General features: G+C 52.6%; 1 protein-coding gene across 1 annotated transcript in view; it reads left to right on the top strand.

Annotated features, from left to right (window-relative positions):
• Positions 1-19: 19 nt before the first annotated feature.
• The window catches only part of LOC104401847 (coagulation factor VIII-like), a 24,911-nt gene continuing 8,738 nt past the window's right edge, over positions 20-16,192 (top strand). Inside the window, exons 1-15 of the mRNA XM_010009553.1 lie at positions 20-168; positions 3,809-3,933; positions 4,220-4,342; positions 4,542-4,754; positions 5,794-5,865; positions 6,322-6,429; positions 8,253-8,474; positions 8,750-8,984; positions 9,680-9,854; positions 10,830-10,923; positions 11,636-11,847; positions 12,284-12,434; positions 12,574-12,783; positions 14,021-15,651; positions 16,178-16,192. The exon at positions 16,178-16,192 is cut by the window's right edge and continues 806 nt beyond it. Coding sequence (XP_010007855.1) covers positions 20-168; positions 3,809-3,933; positions 4,220-4,342; positions 4,542-4,754; positions 5,794-5,865; positions 6,322-6,429; positions 8,253-8,474; positions 8,750-8,984; positions 9,680-9,854; positions 10,830-10,923; positions 11,636-11,847; positions 12,284-12,434; positions 12,574-12,783; positions 14,021-15,651; positions 16,178-16,192 — 3,735 coding nt within the window. The remainder of the gene's footprint in view (positions 169-3,808; positions 3,934-4,219; positions 4,343-4,541; positions 4,755-5,793; positions 5,866-6,321; positions 6,430-8,252; positions 8,475-8,749; positions 8,985-9,679; positions 9,855-10,829; positions 10,924-11,635; positions 11,848-12,283; positions 12,435-12,573; positions 12,784-14,020; positions 15,652-16,177) is intronic.

Below are 16,192 nucleotides of genomic sequence, written 5' to 3'. Positions count from 1 at the left end.
TTCCCAGCCAGCAGGCATGATGCTGATGGGAGCCCTGCGCAGCCTCCTGTTCCTCTGCCTGGTTGAGGAGGGCATCAGCAAAGTCAGAAGATACTACATTGCTGCTGTGGAAACTGCCTGGGACTACATGCACAGCGACCTGCTCTCCGTGCTGCAAGCGCCTGCAGGGTAAAGCTCTTTCTATGGCAATTCCAGATCCCTGCTATAGGTGTTCTCCCACCCTGCATGCACAGAACTGTGAGCTCGGGTCCAGGATGCTGCATGGGGGCAACCTGGTGGTGGTGGTGGTTCTCTGAGCTGTTGGTACAGGTGGGCATGGGTGTTTCTGTGCAATGGGGAGTCAACTAAGTGCAGCCCCTAATAATGCACATGTGGAGTAAACCTGCAGAGAGAGATAAAGACTTGCTCTGCACCACCTCTCTGCACTGCTTGATCTTAGTGTCATTTGCCCACGACCCTTTAAAGACGGGGCCTGGAGCCAAGAGCTGGTTCTCCAGCCTGTGCTTTCCCTGCTGCTTGCATCCTGAGAGCTTTGGGGGGATGCGAGGGGAGACGGGGTATGGTGCCTCCCTGCCTGGGGGCTGCAGAGAGAGGTTGACTGTGCCCCCTGACATAACTCAGAGCAGCAAAGCTCTCCGCTGTGCCTGCCCCTAGTAAACCCCAGCTTTAGTTATTTATATCTTTGTGTATATTACATTGCTGGGGCTGAAATTTTTCCTTTAGGAAATGAAAATAATTGCTAGTGTTTGGGCGAAGGACAGTGTTAGTACACAGTGACAAGAGGGAGGAGGGCATATGGTGGATTTGCCCAAATGCTTTGGAGTAAGAAGGAAAAGTGTCCGTTACGTTGCTGAGGTATTAGGAGGGTGTTGTCTGGAGACACAGCTGTCTTGGACACTCATGGCTGGGAATGGGCTGTTCTGACCTCGACCTGGGGAGCAGAGCTGGGTGGCTACATTCCCTGTGGATCAAGCCATACCCCTTCCCTTTACCCTGCTTCCCCAGGCTCTGTGCTGGGGCAATGTCAGCTCATGGCCCCATCTCAGACCCACACTGTCTCAAGCAGTGAGGAGCTGTGGTCAGGCACGGGGAGCCAGGCTGTGGCGGTGGCCGGGTCAGCCTGACTCGCTGCCAGAGTCACTGCATCACTTACATCGGTTTATTCCTCTGTCCACCAGCAGAAAAACTGCATCCAGCAAGTCTTGCCAATGCCCCCCCTGCCCTGCTTTTACTAACGTTGCACTTAGATCCATTAATCTACGGTGGAGGTGAGGTCACTCGTGCTGTTAACTCAGCCCTGTGGCTTTTCACTCGAGCACTGGTTTAGTGACGTGCTTGCACACCGTTTCTGACCCAGGAGTGACTCAGGGACCTGGCTCTGCCCTGAGGATGAGCAGGGCATCACCAGGCGCTCTGAGGTGGCTTGCTCTTCTCTAGAAAGAGAACTTTGGCTTTCCCAGAGGGACTTGGTGGCGTGCTCCAACCCAGAGAGACAGGGCATGCCTGGGCAGCGCGGCTCCCTGGGGAGCTGTGGTGTGACCTGGGGCTTACTGGTGTAGCCGTTCCCAGCTGGATGGCAGTGCCTTTTCCCTGGTCCTGCAGCCTCAGCCCAGTTCACCTTGCATGGGGAGGGCAGGGGAAAGCAGCCAGCCTGAGGAGAAGGAGTGAGCCAGGGGAGTGCTGCAGGAGGAGAGCTGCTGGCAGAGCCGGAGTGCCTCTGAGCTGTGCATGTTCTCCCTTGTGGTACCAGCATCTCACGGCAGTTCCAAGGGTGCACATCCAGGCAAGACCTCCAAACACCCTGTATGTATCCAGTGGTTTCCCTGGCACTTGTGGAAAGCCCTGCCAAACGGATGGGCTCAGACACACCAGCCCAAAGCTGCTTACACCTTCCCCACGATTTCAGTTTCTCTTCCTCCACCCTACCAGCAGGTCAGAGCCGGGACCAGCACATTCTGCAGTGGCTCCAGTGATCTCAGCTCTGGCTCGGAGCTGGTGACCACGTAGCAGCAGCCTGTGTTTGAGTGCTTGAGCAGCGCAGGGTGTTTACCTTGGCTGTCTCCTGGCTCTGAGAGATGAACAGATAGTGCTGGTAACAATGCTGATTGAAGGCGCCAGGAACTTATCTCCCTGCCTTGGCTTCAGCTGCCCTTGGGGTAGGAAGTCTACGGGGACCCCAAGTGCCGAGGACCAGCCAGAAGCACTTGAATCAGACGTCCCTGCACTGAACCCTGGCTCCTTGTCCCCTGCGAAAGATGCCAGGCTCTGTTGTGCTAGCTGGGACCCAGCGCTGAGCCCTGGTGTCACCAAGTCTCCTCCCAACCGTGTCCCACATGCCAGCAAAATCCCCCTGGCTCCGGATGATTTCTGCCTTGTTTACCACAGAATTAGCAGGGCCAGATCTTACTATCTTAGGGATGTATTTTCAAAGATGGGCTTTCTGCAAGTTAGAGATTAAGGTACAGACTAGTGCCAGCAACACAGCAACACTGTCACCTCCCAGCATGGGGTCACCCTGGAGAGCAAAGCTTGGCCCAGACTCTACTGCCATCCAGCCAGGAATGGTAACGGCTCCCAAGGAAAGGCAGTGGCTCTGCTCACTGGGGCCATGTCTGCTGGGGGCTTCCTGCCAGCCCAAGTGTGGGGTTATAGCTATGGTGGGAAAGGCAAGAGTTGGGTGCATGTCCTGCTCTGCCCCCTGGGAGGGTGAACCCCACTCTTCCCACAGCATCCTCTGGCTGCAGGTGGCTTCCAGCCGGCAGCGTGGGGGCAAGTGTGTGTCACCCTCTCCTAAATTTGAGTCACTCCGTCTCCTTCCTCTTCCTCTTGAGGAGGAGTTACAAAGGGAAACACTGCTTGAATGAAGGCTTAGTCAGAGGGGGGGAGCAATGCTCCCTGCTTCTTCAGAGGAATGGAAATACCACCTGGCTTTTGCTCCAAACAAAACGATGCTGGAAGTGGTCTGTCTGGTTACTGGAAATAGTTTCATTCCTGAGGCTCATAAGTCAGCCTCTAAACGCTCTGGAGAAATTAATGGCTTTGTTATCTTGATAAATGTGCTGGATTTCTTCTGGAAAATGAATTTGTTAAGACACTTACAGATAGAAAGTGGCCAGCAGAGATAAGTGGAGTGTGAAATACATTCAAGGCTCCTTTATCCTCTTGCTGCAAGGAATAGTTTTTAGGGGTTGGCTGTAAATCCCAATTTGCTCAGAAAGGAAATGAACGTGGGGACATTGCTCAGACTGCAGAGCAAACTGCTGCAACCCTGCTTTGCAGTCCCACACGGTCTCTTTCCTGGGGGGATCTGGGGAGGATGTTTGAGGTTTTATATATATATATATATATGATGTGATGTGATGTGATGTGTCTGCCACACCTGAAGGGGATGGGGACGAGGGCTAAAGGACAGAGACCACTACGGCACTGCTATGTCAGCACTCCTAGAGCTCCCGGTCTGTGCTGCCAGGGAAGCACAAAGCCAGACAAGGCATGAGGCAGGAGGCTGGCAGCGATACCTGCGGCTGTGCCCCCAGGCACAGCTGGGTACGGTGCTGTGCCTCCTGCCCTTGTGTCTTCCTCCGTCATGACTAACACCATGACACTAATCACTGCCATGTTGTCATCGGTGAGCTGAGCAAAACATTTCCAAACACACCTGGAGGTTGTCAAGAAACCCAAAGGACACAACAGGGTGAGCAATCCCGGCGCCGGCATGCCAAAAACAGGGAGGGGAGGAAGAGGACGGCTGCTACCCATCCATGGATGGGGCTGTGCAGTCAGCCTGGACTTTTCCTTCCTCCTGCAGCATGTCAGGGCACCAGGGCCCGCAGCTCCCCATGCCTGGTGTCCCTCCCCGGTACAGGAAGGCTGTGTTTGTGGAGTACCCCGATGCCTCGTTCACGCAGCCCAAGCCCAAGCCAGCATGGATGGGTAAGAAGCACTTGCAGCAAGGTGAGCCCTAGCTCTCCTTGACAGCGGCCAAACTCATCCTGGGTTGGTTGCTGGCAGCTCCTTGGCCACGAATGGGAAAGCACTTGGGTAGAGTCCCAGTACAGCAGAGCTGCGGGGGATGGATGCAGGGAGCCTTGCTGGTGCCATGCTACATGAGAGACAACTGCTAATTGTGCAGGTGGAAAGCCCAGACCCTTGGGGGCCCATGGCTGGGTATGAGCTGCCTGACCTCAGCTGCCTGACTCTTTTGTCTCCCCCTATTCAGGTCTCCTGGGCCCCACCATCCGAGCAGAAGTCTATGATGTGGTGGTCATCACGTTTAAGAACCTGGCCTTGCGCCCCTACAACCTCCACGCTGTCGGGGTGTCCTACTGGAAGGCATCAGAGGGTGAGTCAGGCAATAGCCAAGAGCTGCAAGCCCTTGAGCATCACCTCCTGCTCTGCCACCTGCCTGCCAGGAGGGAGCGTGTCCCTCCGTGATCCTGCTATTTGCATCCCTTCTTGTAGAAGACAAGGTGGTTACAAAGATGGCTCAGACACAGCATATTGCCACCTTCACCTTCAGTGACATCTGGCTGTTCCTTTAGGTGCAGGGTATGAGGATGAGACCAGCCAACCAGAGAAGGAGGGGGACAGGGTGGATCCAGGGAAGACACACACGTACATCTGGGAAATCCCACAAAACCAGGGCCCGACGGATGGCGACTCCTCCTGCCTGACCCACTCCTACTCCTCCAACACTGACAGTGTGAGGGACATCAACTCGGGTTTGATCGGAGCCCTGCTTGTGTGCCGGCCTGGTAAGGACAGCATGGAATGGGGACAGGTCACATGCAGTCATGAATTGAAAAGCAGATAAATCAAAGATGCTTTCCAGAGGCTGAATTAGGCAGTGGAGTCAGTAAGCTGTGGTCAAGAACAGCACTTTTGGGGTTTGGACCTTTCCTCAACGAGTCCCTTCCCAGAGCAGGGTTCAAACACATTTCAGATTTCCCTGCTGGAGAAAAGTTGGTTGCTTCTTTCCTTTGCAAGAGTTCAGACCACAGATGAAATCTTGAACCTTATTTATCTTTATAGAATCACTATGCAGACAAAAATGTTTGTCTTTCCTTCAGAGCTTCACCAAGCTTTGATTGTTCAGGGTCAGCCAGGGCGTTTGTCAAACAGGGTTTCATTGGAAGAAATAGAGGGAAGTTTGTATCAGCAAGGGTTAAGTAAGGATCAAGCAATAGAGAGGCAGGACACCTGGGGCACTGCCTGGTCCCCATTACCTGTGCCTGCTCTCCTTCCTTTGGTAAACATGGAGGTGATGAAATCCCGACTGCTAATACTTGCTGGATGCAAGGCACCGAGAAGTGTACCTGGGGTGGGATTGGTCACCTCTGGCTGAGCCATCTCCTGGAGGTAGTTGTCCAGACCCCTCTGCAGTCACTGGAGAGGAATGGGCACGAGTCAGCTCCTCCCAGGTCACTCTCTGCAGGCTCCAGTGACTCACCAAGAGCAGTTTCTCCACGAAGTCTAGACAAGGAGCACAGACAATAGTGCTGATGAGGGGTTGAATAAAATGGGCTCTTCCAGGTGACTAAGTGGATCCTGAGAGCCTGTAAGGGGGAAGCAGCACAAACTGACCTTTCAATGCCTTCTGGGGGCAGCTGTCTCTCAGCCATGGGCTTTTAGGGACTGTGAGGCTGGAAACAGGGCTGTGCCGGTCATGAGATGTGGTAAAACCAAACCACAGCGTGGCCTTGATTTACCTGTTCTTGGAGGGCACAAAGGGAATACCCTGGGGAGATGATGCTTTCTGACCTTTAAAGAGATCTATCCCGTGGCATCTTGCAGGGACCCTGGCAAGCAGTGGGAGCGAGGACACACACCAGGAGTTTGTGATGCTCTTCGCAGTGTTTGATGAAGGTAACTGCCCTGTTGGGAGGTGCTGGGGCTCTGAATTCAGCCTGGTCCATGGCACATGCTTTGGCTGTGGTGTGAGCGCAGGTGATCAGCTCTTACACTGCATCCCAAGCGTTTGAGCCTTGTACAGCCCCCCCCCAACCAATGTGCCCCTGGTGCACTACTGCCATTCCTTCTGTTCCCCTGTGAGCTGCAAGGGAGCTTCCAGCCTCCCCAGCTCTTCTGGCCTTGTTCCCATCACACAGGCTAGAACAGTGGGGAGTAATACCCTGTCATATGCAGTAGTCACCACCACATTCATGCAGAGCCAGGGCCAGGACTGCTGTGGATTTCCAAGAGGCACCACACGTCTGACCTCCCTGGAATTTGGCTTTCATCCTGTTTCACCTCAGTGGGAAGATTTCCTTTTTCTTTGAGGCACTTTCAAGTGAAAGCTGACTGCAACCTTGTCTTCCACAGGGAAAAGCTGGTACTCTGAGCCTGGCTCCCCAGAAGCTCCTCAGTCCATGCCTCACAACAGGACAGAGCTGCACACCATCAATGGCTACATCAATGGCTCGTTGCCTGGTGAGTACTGGTGTGCCAGGGGCAGGGATGGAGAGCATGGGAGGTGCTATGAACAGGGGTGAGCCAGGTCTGTAAATTCAAGGTAGCTTATGAAAGGATGCAAGAAGGGACATCAAGAGGAGTTTCCAGGTGACAGATCTGTTAGGCTGTGTTCTCCCAGAGGGACTATCACATCTCAACTCCTTGATCTGCCTTGTCCATTTACACTGGGGCAGGACCTGTTTCTGGCTGTCTGTGCTGGTAGCGAAGTTTCATCTCTTGCAGCCCTGGGAATGAGGCTGGAGGCAGCGCTGAGGGCAAAATTCAGCTCTCACTCGCCTGGGTCTGACAACACACCTCTGTAGAAGGTGTAGAAGGGGAATAGAATCATAGAATCATTTAGGTTGGAAAAGACTCTTAAGATCATCGGGTCCAACTGTTAACCAAACACTGTCAAGTCCACCACTAAACCATGTCCCCAAGTGCCACATCTACACATCTTTTAAATACCTCCAGGGATGGTGGCTCCACCACTTCCCTGAGCAGCCTGTTCCAGTCTGGTAACTCTTTCAGTGAAGAAATTTTAGGTAATATCCATCTAAACCTCCTGGTGCAGCCTGAGGCCGTTTCCTCTTGTCCTATCATTTGGTGCTTGGGAGAAGAGACCGACACCCACCTCACTCCATCCTCCTTTCAGGTAGTTGTAGAGAGCAATAACGTTTCCTCTCAGCCTCCTTTTCTGCAGAAAAGCAAAAGAAAAGGCCATTTGTGGTCTCAATGAAGACAAAAGTTGACATTTTATGATGTTTTTCTGGGAGAAGGTCCAGAGCTGCCTGAGTGTGGAGAATCTCCAAGGCAAACTGGGAAACACTGTCAGGAGAGTCATTACCAGCTTTCCTGCACCACACCCTGAATTCTCCCTCCTGGGCCTGGCCTTTCTCCAATGAAAGGCAGAAGCAAAATTCCCCCGAATTCCTTGTCCCAGTGGATGATGGAGTTTAAGAGCTTGAGTCGACCTCGTGGTCAGCTGCTGTGTCTGCACCTCAAGAAGGTATCCATCTGCACCCAGCCACCTCCTGTCTGGCTGCAGGAATCTAGCCTTGGAGGTGTCTGATGGAGGTGGCAATGGAGAGCTGAGGACCTCAGGATGGAGCCTCCACCTTATCTCCTCCTGGGCTCTTGGGATCTGTTCCAATGCCAAAAGAAGTGCTTGACTCTGTATTTGACTTGGTTTGGCCTCAGCTTCCAGGAACATGTTGTCATTACTTACATCCCTGCTAGATTGCAGAGCCCTTCAGCACACACTGATTTCTCCCGAGGAAAGTATTTTTACAGTCCTCTCCTATTTCCTAAGCAAACTGAGCTCTTCGAGTGTCTCCAAGAGAAGGAATTTTATCCAGCCTTCAAATGACCCTGGTGACCTCTCCCTGCCCCTTTTGGGGTGTTTCAACTACTGCTGAGAGCCGTGCCCCAGATCCAATGTTTTATTAGCATCATGCTTGCCAGTGTGGTGATGAGACAAATGATTCCCTTTTCCAGTTCCAGATTCCAATAGAGTCAAGGAGCACACCTACCTCTTTTGCCACTGCATCCTGCTGTGAGCTCCCATAGCACACCTCCCAAAGCCTTTGCCCAAGTCACCCACTCTGTACATCTAGTCCTATGTCAGGGGGATGATGTGACTGTTTTGCTCACAGTCCACACGTGACTTTTCCAGCTTGAAGCCATCACCTTGCAGGGCAGGGAACTCAGCACATGTCAGGCTCTGAGTCCATGACGCCAAGAGTGGGGACAAGGGATGGACACAGTGCTGACTCCTGGGTGCTTTCCTTCCCTCCTGGCAGGTCTCACACTGTGCCTCAAGAAGCAGGTCCACTGGCACGTGATCGGGTTGGGCACTGGGGCAGAAGTCCACTCCATCTTCTTCGAAGCCCACACATTCCTGGTGAGAAGCCACCGTCTCAGCAGCCTAGAAATCTCCCCTGCCACGTATCTTACAGCCCAGACCACGCCAGGAACTGCTGGCTGGTTTCGGATGTTCTGCCAGATACCATCCCATCAGCAAGGTAACCTTATTCCGCAAGAGCTTGGGGGAAGAGGAGCACAGGAGATGGCCTGGGCTCATGGCTTTATGCAGTGCTGCAGCTCCACGGCCCCTCCTGTTCCATAGTGTTACAGCCACGTGCGGTCTAGCCTGTGATGAGGATGGTGTAGGCTGGTGTGTGATGGCCCATTGGATGGGACAGTAGGGGAGAGGATGTGTCTCAGGCAGAGCCAGGGGAGTGCGTGGCTGTGCTGGCATGTCAGTGTGACCCTTTCTGCCCGGCTTGTCTGAACGCAGCCGGCATGGAGGCCTTTGTGAAGGTGGAGGAGTGTGTGGAGGAGCGCCTGGTGAAGATGGGGAAGCTGACAGATGAGCCAGAGGACACGGATTACCCTGAAGAAGATGAAGAAGCTTATCATGTGATCCAAGTGCGCTCTTCTGCCAAAGATAAGCCTATGACCTGGACTCACTACATTGCAGCCGAGGAAATGGACTGGGACTATGCCCCTGAGAAGCCAGTGTCTCTGGACAGGTAAGAGTGGGCATGTGTGCCCATGAGGCTGCTCGTAAGTCAGCCCTGCCAGCTCCTCTGCTTGTCCACAGAAACTAACCTTCCTTCTGCCCAGCCTGGGCAGTTTTGTTCTTCCTTGTCAATGCTAACGGTGTGGGTGCAGGACAAGGGTGGTCTCACCTAGGCCATGGGAAGGCAGGACCAGGCTTTGCTTCATTTTACCAAATGTCCTGCGGAAGCATTTGCCTCCAGGGCATTTCTCTGCCACCCAGGCCTCTGGCATCAACTTCTTCTGACCAGACAGCAACGCCTGATGATCCTTAGGGCTGGTCTTGCTCCTGGGAAGGAGCTGGGATGATCAAGAAAAGGCAGATGTCTGTTGCCTTATGCTCATATACTGGGAGTATTCCCTGACGCAGGACAACCTGCCATGCTCTCAGCTCTCACAGTCACCACTTCCCTCCAAAACAGGGCAGCCTCAGCCCAAAGCCGCTATTGTGCAACCGAGCTGAAGCTTTCTCCATTAAAGAAGCACTGAATCACTTGAAATGATATTCTCATGATGCATATAGTGATTGCAGTGATTGGTGTCCCCACTGTGCACTGGTAGTCCCCAGACAGCCGTGCAGGTCCTTGGACGGTGGAAGGTCTTGCTCTGGATCTGACAGCGTTCCACATGTGGCTCTTTCTTTGCTCATTCTCTGCCTTGCCTGCAGAAACATGACGAGCCTGTTCCTGGAGGCTGGTCCTCAGCGGATCGGTTCAAGGTATAAGAAAGTGATGTTTGTGGAGTACGAGGATGCAACCTTCAAGAAGCGCAAGGTGTCAGATCAACTGGACAAGGGAATTCTGGGGCCTGTCATTAAAGGGGAGGTTGGAGATCAGTTTAAGGTAAGAGAGAGATTGCTTTCAACAGAGAGGAAATGGAAGGGGAAACTTCAAAGCTTGATGCTGTTCCTCCTAATAGCTCTTGGTTTGCAGCTAAGGTCTGACGTAAGTCCTTGAGGTGCTCTGTCATGTTTGGTAATGCCCAAAGTTCACCAGAAAAGCAGATGTTACTGAAAGTTAAAGCTACATACTTCCAATGAGATCAGCAGAGATGCACAGGATATGGCCCAGTCCCCTTGATTTGACTTCACTGCAGGCATCATAGGAATCACGTGAATTAATCCATGACACATGGCATCCAGCATCTTCCTCTGAGGCAGGAGTGTCCTCTCATCCTCCACCGTTCTCCATCTCTGTGCTCCTTCCCATACAGTAATAGGGACTGTCACCTGTGTCTTCCCAAGTGCCTCTACCAACCACTTGATGTGTCACTTTGGTGCTAGGAGGAATGGGATGGTTTCCGGGAGCTTCACATTTCTGCTCCTACCTGGGGTTCCTTGTGCAGCTGTGGGCATGAAGCTGAAGGTAATGCCTGTGGCAAACCCTAACTGAGCTATTTAGAGAAATAAATTAAGGGTTTCATGCAGGGAATTGGGGAGCACTTTGAGGCTGTTGACTGTTGTACGTACTTGGTGTCTTTGTCCTCTGAAGCCTCCTTGATTAACAGACCTCTTCTGTTTCATAGGCAAAGTAAGACTAAAGATAGCAACTTTCGTTTTAATGAATCTGGTATTTACATGCCTTCCCTAAAATGGGCACCTCCTGGAAAGATGGACAGTGTAGACTGGTAGAGAAATAAACAGTTATTTCCTCTTTTCTGACTCCTGCTTTGCGGTCCCAGACATGTCTGGTTTCTTCCCAGTTGGACACTGGACCTGATCCCAGAGCACTGCTGCCCAGTGTTCCCCCCTTGAGGAAACAGAGGGTTCACACTGTTCAGAAGCCACTGAACGTTCCTGCTGGCTGTCTTCATTTCAGATCGTGTTCAGGAACCTGGCAAGCCGACCATACAACATCTACCCTCACGGCCTCACGAGCGTCAAGCCATACCACGCCATGAAGCCCTCTCAAGGTAAGACAGACCACAGGAACCTGGGACGCCACTTGGCCACTGCCATTCTTCTGGGCCAGTAGAGCTTCCTGCAGCCTGTGGTAAAGACTGATTGCCCAGCCCACCCATCCAAGCACCTGAGCCCTGGAATCCTGGAGGTGATGATGGTTCTTGGTCCCTATCACCTTTGGTGCCATGTAATCCCGTCTTCAGGAAAGGTTGGATGATGGCTGGAAGAAGGGGCATTCTCAGACAGGGAGCTGGGACCGTGTTGTTTCATCCATCCTGGAGGCCTCCACTTTCTGATGAGACAGGAACCACCCTGGTGTTTGCCAGCTTGCTTACAGCCCTCATTCCATGGGCTCCCCCTGCCTTGCTTTAATGTGGGGGTTCATTATGATTCAGGCTCTCCCTCTCACAGCTTTGTGGGAGTTTCTTGCCCAGTTGAGACTGGGCAAATTCTCCTATTTGCAGAGTTTGAAGGCCTTTCAAAAGTAGGCATATGCCTCTCCATCTTCACCTGGTCCCAGGAGCTCCTTTTGTCCAGATCAACTTTCCATGCAAGTGCATGCTAGCAAGTGTGCCATCCTGGGATGGGCACTGGCTTGGGTAGTTTTCTATGCAGCTTGGATGGTCAGGAAGCTTCCTTTCTGAGCTCTTTTAAAAAGCAGGAGCAGCCCTTGCAGGAGCAACCCAGACCTGACTGACCTGCCCTTGGGCTGTGTGTTGCCAGATAAGGATGTGAAGGACATTCCTATCCCCCCTGGCCAGTCATTTACCTACAGCTGGAAGGTCACCACTGAGGATGGGCCAACGCAGGCAGATCCTCGCTGCCTCACCCGTTTCTACTACAGCTCCATCGACCCAGTGCGAGACACGGCCTCAGGTCTCATTGGGCCCCTCCTGATCTGCTTTAAGAAGTCCATGGATCAGAGGGGAAATCAGGTGGGTCCTTCCTTTGTTGCCTCAACTGACACACTGAAAGGTTGGAATGACTGAAGTGGGTGAAATATTTGAATCATAGTTTCATCATAGATTGGCTTGGGTTGGAAGGGACCTTGAGATCATCTAGTTCCAACCCCCCTACCATGGGCAGGGATGTTTCCCACTACACCAGGTTGCTCAAGGTCCTGTCCATCCTGGCCTTAAACAAGCTTGGGTTTGAGTAGAACCAAATTTGTCTGTCCTGTTCTCTTCAACCCCCCCATCAGTCCCTATGGCCCTGCCTTCTCCATCCTCCCTTGCATGCTCCCTTCTCTCCAAATGTGGGCCCTAACTTCTGCGAAATAGCAGTAAACTGTTCCCCATGCACCAAGGCTACGATGGGCCTTGGGGCCCTCTGATCACACCAGGGAGGACTTCTTCCCTCTCTGCCTTCCAGATGATGTCAGACAGGACAAGGTTTGTGCTGTTTTCAGTCTTCGATGAGAACCACAGCTGGTACCTGGAGGAGAACATCAGGCGGTTCTGCACTGACGCAGCCCATGTGGATATCCAGGATCCCCAGTTTTATGCCTCCAACGTGATGCACAGTGAGTGCTCAGCCAGGAGCTCCCCACAAAGCCCTAGCAGACACAGCCTCATCCCTGCCCCAAGGAACAAACAGGGAACATGTAGCAGCCATGGGGTAACCGGGTCCTGACTAGAAGTTTCACCCCTGCTCTCTTCCAGCTATTAATGGCTTTGTGTTTGACAACCTTGAGCTGAAACTCTGCCTGCATGAAGTTGTGTACTGGTATGTCCTGAGCGTTGGGGCCCAAACAGATTTCCTCTCCATCTTCTTCTCTGGAAACACATTCAAGCGCAACATGGTCTTTGAGGACGTGCTAACCCTTTTCCCGTTTTCTGGAGAAACAGTCTTCATGAGTTTGGAAAAGCCAGGTTAGTAAAATGGGCTATTCTGTAAACCATGAGCATCTCAGCAGAGATAAGTGAGCACCTCCAGCCACTTCTGGTACCCAATTGCATTTTGGCAGCCCTGAGAGCAAAGGGATGCACAACCTGCTGGAACAGCAAAGCGAGAGGCAGTGATTAAATCCTTCCAAAGCTTAAATCAAAGAAATTAAATTACTGTGTTTTACTTCGTTAATGGGATGTGTTAAGGTCACACGTGCTGCCAAGCCACTAAGCTGGTTGCAGTAATGTAAGTACAGTGGACCTTGCATCTGCACCCTTGGCTCTAAGCTCGGAGGCTGAGGGGAGCAGCAGTGCTGTCCCTGCTGTGAGGTCAGCCACTGGTCACAGCATCCTATTTATCTCCACACCTTTGCAAGGACAGAAGTCACAGCCATGGAGAAATCCTAGAGGGATTTGCTTCTGAGTTTGGTTTTATTTCCCCCCCCTCAGCATTTTTTCATTAGCATTTGCAAAAGTGGTGCCATTAACCATTTCCTCCCAGAGGAAACACAGGATTTGCCATGTGACTGCAAACACTGCTGTGATGGTCACAAGCACTGCACCCTGAGCCAAGCTGACAGGGTTCCTACATACCCCAGGTAGCTGTCTACAACCCAGCCAAACACTGCATCCGTTTGGGCTCTGGTTTGTGCCTGCTGATTGGAAGCAGCCCAGCAGCTCAGCCAGCAGCAGATGACAGCTCTCTCCAGTGTCAGAGCCCGGTTATTACACACCTCCTCACTCCTGGCACCTGGGGAAGAGGCACTTGCTGCTGGGACCAAATGCGTTGGCCGGGGATGTGAGTGAGCAGAAGGCAGCCTTTTCATTACTCCCTCCTTGAGTGGGAGAGCTGTGACAATGGTGTCTAGGGGAGAGGTGTATTTGACAGCACCAGCATGTCTTTGGAGATGGATTACGGTGATTATGCTGCTGCTGCTGGAGGCTCTGTGGGTTCTCAGCGCACTAACTGTTCTTGCCGAGCTACCTCCAGGGCCCTGCTGATGGTGCTTGTCAGGACTGGCTCTGATGTTGCCAGCAACCCTGATGTCTTGTGAGTCCAGCTGTAAGATGCTCTAGTATGAAAACATGAAATCACTACCATGAACCGGAGGCTGCCTGAAAATATAGGGTGCAGTAGCAAGGGAGCAGCGTGGGGATGGCATCTCTTCTGGCTTCCCACTGTGGTGGGCTGATGGTGTCCTCTTCTCCCATCTTGAGACAGGCGTCTGGATGCTGGGGTGCCTGAATCCTGACTACAGAGATCGAGGGATGCGTGCCAAGTTCACAGTCTTGCAATGCCAGCAGGAGCAATACCCTGATGGGGAAGATTATGTGGATTTTGAGGATGAGGATGCCTATGCCTTTGACTTCCAACCCAGGGGCTTCTCTAAAAGGAAGAGATGGCGCCGGCCGTGTGTGAATGAGCAACTGAATATCACCTCTTCCAGAAATGAGACTGAGAAGCCAAGACTGTGCTTGACAGAACCCAGCCATGGGGCCCTCGTGAGCAATGGCAGGATTTCTGATCCCACTTCCAGTGGCACATCAACATTTTTAGGAACAATCCCACACCCATCTGATGTTCCTATGCCTTCTCTGTCAGAGACAAACTATGAGCCAGTGTCCTACGAATCCTTCCTGGAAGATGACAAAGAACTGTCAAAAATGATCAGCCAGGAGGAAGGGTTTGGAACTCTTCCACCTGGAGAACACTTGGTGAGTGTCAGTGGAAGGGTCCATGGTACTGTGAGCTCAGAAGGTCAGCAATGGCTGCACCAAGCCACGCCAGCTCCAGTAGATGCTCTGGCACGGAAGAAGGTGACAAAAACCTCAGAGGTGCAGGAGCCAGTGAAAAGGATGATGATCCAGCCTGGTGGTACCTTAGAGATCCTGGAAGCAGAGCCTCAGAAGACAACTACTCATGCAACAAGCTTGTGGGACTCAATTGTTTCTGCTGCTGACAAAGCTCTTCTTCAAGAGAACAGGAGCTCATTTCATGAGAATGACCTGGAGCACAATCTGGGGCTTCAAGACATGTCTTCACAGGGTGCTGAGGACAAGTTACTAACAGGGACTAATAAAATATCCCTGAATCTATATGAACCAAAGGAGACAATCAATGCAGAACCAGCTTTGAGTACTGATCATAACTCTTCTTCTACACTGGACAATCCCTCTGTGTCTTCAGATGAGACAGACAACAACAGGACTTCTCATGCTGCGGTTCTCAGTCACACCAGAGAAAGCAATTATTCATCAAATGAGCTAGATGCCAGGCTGGAAGAAAGACCTCACAAAGTGGTTTCACAAGGCTTTTATGAGTCTTTCAAAGGGGGAAATTATTCTTTCATGGACCCAGGACCCAGCAAACCTGTGCAAGAACAAATCTTCACAGAGGAGAGTAACTCCTTGCCTGCAAGAAGTGGCACAGGACAAGAAGCCAGCGAACTTGCCAAAGGCACAACCCATCTAGAAAGCACCTTTGCACAAACCAATGACCTTGAGCCTTCCAGCTATATAATGACGGAGGAGAGGGATGAATTAGTCTTGGAGGAAGTGTTTCAGGATGCTACATCCATTAAGGAATTGCCAGAGATGGGCAGTCTTGCCTTGTCTGAACTGGACACTGTGGCCAATGACACAAGGCAGTTCCCAAATGCTTTCTTAAACAGCCCTGAGCAGTTCCCGAGACACAGAGCTCCAGCCCCAGGTGTGAGTGGTCCTGCCCGGAGGCCTCGGCAGGTCAGGTCACTGGAGAGCAGAGGTTTGATGCATGGTGAGCATCTTCCCAGCACTGAGTGGCCTGGCAGCAGGGAGCCGCTGTCTCAGGGTAGCAGAGCAGGGCAGGATGCAGTCAGCCAGGCCCCTGAGGCAGCAGTGGAGAAGAAAGTGTGTGGACCTCATTCCCCTTTTAGCAGCTCTTGCTTCAAAAAGAGGTCCCCGATACCAAGCAACACTTTGCCTGAGGTGATGGTGGCCCAGCAAAGCCTGGAAGAAGAAACAAACATGGTTGAGGGGAGATCACAGCTGGGCAAGGATGCTCCACAGGCTCTGGGAGGAGGTAGCACCACTGAGGTGCATCCCGAGGGGAGGCCAAGCGCTGGTGGACGTGCTCAGAGCAGCAGTGAGGGGGCTCAGCGCAGCGGGCGCTCCTTCCCCACGGCGAGGTGATGGTGGCCCAGCAAAGCCTGGAAGAAGAAACAAACATGGTTGAGGGGAGATCACAGCTGGGCAAGGATGCTCCACAGGCTCTGGGAGGAGGTAGCACCACTGAGGTGCATCCCGAGGGGAGGCCAAGCGCTGGTGGACGTGCTCAGAGCAGCAGTGAGGGGGCTCAGCGCAGCGGGCGCTCCTTCCCCACGGCGGGAGCAGCGGGGAGCGGGGCAGCAGCGGC

Source organism: Nestor notabilis, unplaced genomic scaffold (genome assembly GCF_000696875.1).
Source record: "Nestor notabilis isolate BGI_N333 unplaced genomic scaffold, ASM69687v1 scaffold19332, whole genome shotgun sequence".
Classification (NCBI taxonomy): domain Eukaryota; kingdom Metazoa; phylum Chordata; class Aves; order Psittaciformes; family Psittacidae; genus Nestor; species Nestor notabilis.
Note: the sequence above shows the minus strand (reverse complement) of the source record. Positions and strands in the feature narration are given on the sequence as shown.